Genomic DNA, 4,595 nt, shown 5'->3' on the forward strand with positions numbered 1-4,595 from the left:
CTCTCTCTGCAGACTTGCCGCAGCAGACAGTCCCCCCATTTCCCTCTATAAAATGGGTAGATGCACCCTAGACCGGTTTCATTTCTCCCGGCCACAGCTCTCCGTGTCCGGAGCCCGGCCGGGGCGGCTGAAGCCTGTGGGAACGCCGCCGCGAGAGGCTGGACCTCGCCGTCTGGCCCCGGGTGTGCAGAAGCCTCGCCCGGGCCTGGCGCCTCCTCCTGCGGACAGGCCGGCGTGGCCCGCCCGTGTCGCGGGGAGAGCCGCAGAGCTGATGCCGAAGCGCGAGCTGGTGGATGAAGGGCGCGCGCTCAGCTCTAGCTCGGCGCTCCGCGGAGGCGCTGGTCCCCAGGTCCGCACCGTCCTCAGCTGGACCGGAGAGTCGTCATTTCTTCGCAAACACCGTGGGGGAGGCGCCCTCCCCGCTCCTTCCCCGCCTTGGTCTCGCCAGGCCCTGCCCCCAGCGGAGGGCGCTCCCGTCCACCTCCTTGGCGAGCTCTTCGAGTGCCAAGAAAGGGGGTGCTTTGTGCCCGGGGGCCGCTTACAGGGGGGTCCAAATGCCCGCGTGCTAAAACCCATGGGGTGGGGACAGGCAGCGGAGAAACGAGAGAGAGAGAGAGAGAGAGAGAGAGAGAGAGAGAGAGAGAGAGAGAGAGAGAGAGAGAGAGAGAGAGAGAGAACTCTAGCCCCAGCGCGCATCTCACCGCGTCGGGCATCAGGTTAGTTCGTGGAGCTCCCCGCCCAGCCCATCCCCCACCCGACTCTCTGGCCCCGTATTTTTAAACAAATGTAACAAAGTTCCCTTTCTCCGGCGGCCGCGATCGCGATCAGCCCCCCGCACTTCCCCGCGAGCCCGCCCCGCCGCCCTCGCCGCTCACACGCCCCACCCAGCCCCGCCTCCGGCTCCGCCGAGAACCTCCGTTGCGCGCGCCCATTGGCTGCCCGCGGGGAGGAGGCGGGCGCCGGGCGCCGCCGGTTCATTGAGCGGAATTAGCCCGGATGACGTCAGCCCCCCGGCTCCCCCCCGACCCCCCACCCCACCCGCCGCGGGCCCCGCTCATTGGCGCGGCGGCCCCTCGAGGACCCGCGCATTGTTCCCCGCCCCCGCTCCGGCCACCGCCGCCGCCGCCGCCGCCGCCGCCGAGCTATAAAAACCGGCCGAGCGCGGAAAGGTGCGGGTGCGCCTTCCAGACCCACGCGCCCTCCGCGCCCGAGCCCGGCTCTCCACGGCGGCGTCTGGGACGAGCGCCTCTGACTGCATCCACAGTAAGTGTCCCCGCCCTCCGCAGCCCCCTACACCCCCGGGGCGGGTGCCCCTCCACTGGGCTGCGCCCCACGAAGCTCCGTAGAGGGTCCCCGAGGCGGCTCTGCCCGTCAGTTCTCCGCGGCGGCTCCTCGCTCTGACCCACCTCGCACCCACGCAGCATCCTTCGCCCGCAAACGAGAAGTCGGGCGGCCAGGGCTGCTTCTGCCCGAGTCCTGGTCACCGGCGAGCTCCGCGCGGCCCGGGCGCAGCGCCGGAACCCAGGCACGGTGCGGGCACTGGGTGCGGACACGGGGTGCGGGCACGGGGTGCGGGCACGGGGTGCGGGCACGGGGTGCGGGCACGGGGTGCGGGCACTGGGTGCGGGCACAGGGTGCGGGCACGGGGTGCGGGCACGGGGTGCGGACACTGGGTGCGGGCACGGTGCGGGCACTGGGTGCGGACACGGGGTGCGGACACGGGGTGCGGACACGGGGTGCGGGCACGGGGTGCGGGTATGTACCTGTGCCGGCTCGGCGGTGTCGATGGAGACGAGGTGGATGCGTGTGAGGGGCCAAATGCATATCTATTTAGACTTCGCCCTCCCTTCCCAAAGGAAGTCCCTCACTTGCCACTTGTTTCTACCGACCCTGGAGACCAGTCCCCACGCCTAGGCAGGTGAGCCCTCTAGGATGCCGCCCGCACGGGGACGCCCGCGGCTCCCCGGCCTGGAACAACCTGTGGCTGAGCGCGGAGGGGAGGTTGCGGGGAGGGAAGCGGAGAATGCGTGTGCGCACCTGCCCCCCCCCCTCGCCCCAAGGAAGGGACAAGGGTGGCGAGGTGGACACGAGGCGACCCGCCCTCCGAGCCTGGACCCCGCGCGGCGCAGCAACTCTCTCGCTGAGCTCACCGCGCTCCCGGCTCTCTCCTCCTAGGCGGCGTGCGGGGCGCCGGGCAGCCGGGGAGGAAGGACCTGCGGAAGCCGCCGCCGTCCCGGGGCCATGGACTCGGACGCCAGCCTGGTGTCCAGCCGCCCGTCTTCGCCCGAGCCGGATGACCTTTTCCTGACGGCCCGGGGCAAGGGCAGCGGCGGCGGCTTCACCGGGGGCACCGTGTCCTCGTCCACGCCGAGCGACTGCCCGCCGGAGCTGAGCTCGGAGCTGCGCGGCGCCCTGGGCGCGGCGGGCGCGCACCCGGGGGACAAGCTGGGCGGCGGCGGCTTCAGGTCCTCGTCCAGCGCGGCGGCGGCGGCCGCGTCGTCCACGAAGAAGGACAAGAAGCAGCTGACGGAGCCCGAGCTGCAGCAGCTGCGCCTCAAGATCAACAGCCGCGAGCGCAAGCGCATGCACGACCTCAACATCGCCATGGACGGGCTGCGCGAGGTCATGCCCTACGCGCACGGCCCGTCGGTGCGCAAGCTCTCCAAGATCGCCACGCTGCTGCTGGCGCGCAACTACATCCTCATGCTCACCAACTCGCTGGAGGAGATGAAGCGGCTGGTGAGCGAGATCTACGGCGGCCACCACGCCGGCTTCCACCCGGCCCCCTGCGGCGGCCTCGCGCACTCCGCGCCCCTGCCCGCCGCCGCCGCGCACCCCGCCGCCGCGCACCACCCCGCGGTGCACCACCCCATCCTGCCGCCCGCCGCCGCCGCCGCCGCCGCCGCTGCCGCCGCCGCGGTGTCCAGCGCCTCCCTGCCCGGCTCCGGGCTGTCGTCGGTCGGCTCCATCCGGCCCCCGCACGGCCTGCTCAAGTCTCCGGCGGCGGCGGCCCCGCTGGGGGGCGGGGGCGGCGGCGGCGGCGGGGGCTTCCAGCACTGGGGCGGCGTGCCCTGCCCCTGCAGCATGTGCCAGGTGCCCCCGCACCCCCACGTGGCGGCCATGGGCGCCGGCAGCCTGCCGCGCCTCACCTCCGACGCCAAGTAGCCGGCGCGTCGGCTCGTTCTGACCAGCGGGGAGCGGAGGCCGCGGGGAAGCGAGGACTGGCGGCGCTGGGGCCTGTGGCCGGGTTGGGGTCAGGGGTGCGAGGCCAGCCGCCCTGGGGCGCACTGAACTTGGGGAGTGAGAGGGGCGTGCGCCCCGGGACCTGGCCGGCCCGCTCCGGCTTTAGCGCGGGCCGTGGACACACTTTCTAAGAGGGCATTGCTGTGGGCACAGCTCCCCAAACACCCCTTCTGCCCCCGGAGAGGGGGTTCTCAGAACTGGGTTTCCGGGGACCAGGCCTCACCCGCTCTGGCTGCACTTCGTTACTTGGGGGTGGAGGGGGAGGCGTTGGGGACTCCTTCTCCTTCGCCCAGTTTCTGGGCGGGTGGGGCCCCCGGGAAGGGGCCCCGGGGAGCGGCCGGGAGGCCCGGGCCAGGAGGTGGTGGACGCTGGCGGTCGGTACCAGAAGCGCCGTGGTCGCGTCCAGTCGCGGTTTCGGATCGGGTCAGCCCACGCCCCGTGAGAACCGCGCGTCCTCCCTGCGGCTCCGGGCGCCCGCGCCCCCCCTTTCCAGCAGCAGCAACGCGCTCCCGGGCGCTCAGCGCAGGGCGGTCAGCGCAGGGCCCGCGGACGGAACGGCCCTCGCTGTCCACTCGGGCGGCGGTGGCTTTTTCGTTGTTTTAAGAGTCCGCCGCCCACCCCACTCGGTCTCTGAGCGCCCCGCGGCCAGGCCCCTCACCCGATGGGGCGGACCTGGTACCGAGGGCTGGGCGGGACTCCCAGGCTGTTGCTGTGAATCTGGTTTGGGGTGTGGGGGTCCCGGCGGCTTGCTTTTCCTCCCTTGATGTGTAAATATCTCAGTGACAGGTCATGCGTGCTGTGGAACTGTATGCTCACGTGGCTGCCCGCCCCCCGCGTCTGAGCCGGGCTCCCGTATCCGTGTCTTTTGCCACTTTTAACACAAATGACAAACCCTCGCTGCTTCCTGCGTCCGGCGAACGTCTGTCAGTAACATCCCTCCCCCACCCCCCACCCCCCGCCCAGAGTGTATCATCTGTTTTATTTTTGTAAAAAGAAACAAAGTGCTAAATAATATTTATTACCTGTTTTGTTGCAAAAAAAGAGAAATAAATGATCAAGTGTTGAGATTTACACACCAGTGGGCGTCAGAGGGGAGTTTCCCAGCAGCGGGGGCAGGTGGGGGGGGTCTCTCCCTGGGGCCGATGGGGGCCGAGCCCTGGGGACTGAGGAGGGGCTGCTGCCTGTTCTCCTGCTCTAGCCTCTCTCTCTCTCTCTCTCTCTCTCTCACAAACACACACACACACTCCCTTTCTCGGGGGGGCCCACCACCCCGTGTTGTTTTATTTTCTGACGTCTAATGCCGGTCCTTTCCCGCGCCTGAGGGCTGGGGACCGAGTGTGCTGAAAGTGAAG

At 70.3% G+C, this 4,595-nt stretch overlaps 1 protein-coding gene across 1 annotated transcript; it reads left to right on the plus strand.

Moving 5' to 3' along the window:
- The first annotated feature begins 2,200 nt into the window (after positions 1-2,200).
- Positions 2,201-4,152, plus strand: OLIG2 (oligodendrocyte transcription factor 2). Its single transcript, XM_054710602.1, has one exon. It carries the CDS (start codon positions 2,242-2,244, stop codon positions 3,163-3,165), a length of 924 nt encoding a protein of 307 aa, XP_054566577.1. The 5' UTR covers positions 2,201-2,241; the 3' UTR covers positions 3,166-4,152.
- The last annotated feature ends 443 nt before the right edge of the window (positions 4,153-4,595 follow it).

This window comes from Eptesicus fuscus, chromosome 3 (assembly GCF_027574615.1).
Source record: "Eptesicus fuscus isolate TK198812 chromosome 3, DD_ASM_mEF_20220401, whole genome shotgun sequence".
Classification (NCBI taxonomy): domain Eukaryota; kingdom Metazoa; phylum Chordata; class Mammalia; order Chiroptera; family Vespertilionidae; genus Eptesicus; species Eptesicus fuscus.

Bases quoted from the DNA above. Each gene is read 5' to 3' on its own strand.
- OLIG2 (XM_054710602.1), top strand. From the start codon at position 2,242: ATGGACTCGGACGCCAGCCTGGTGTCCAGCCGCCCGTCTTCGCCCGAG.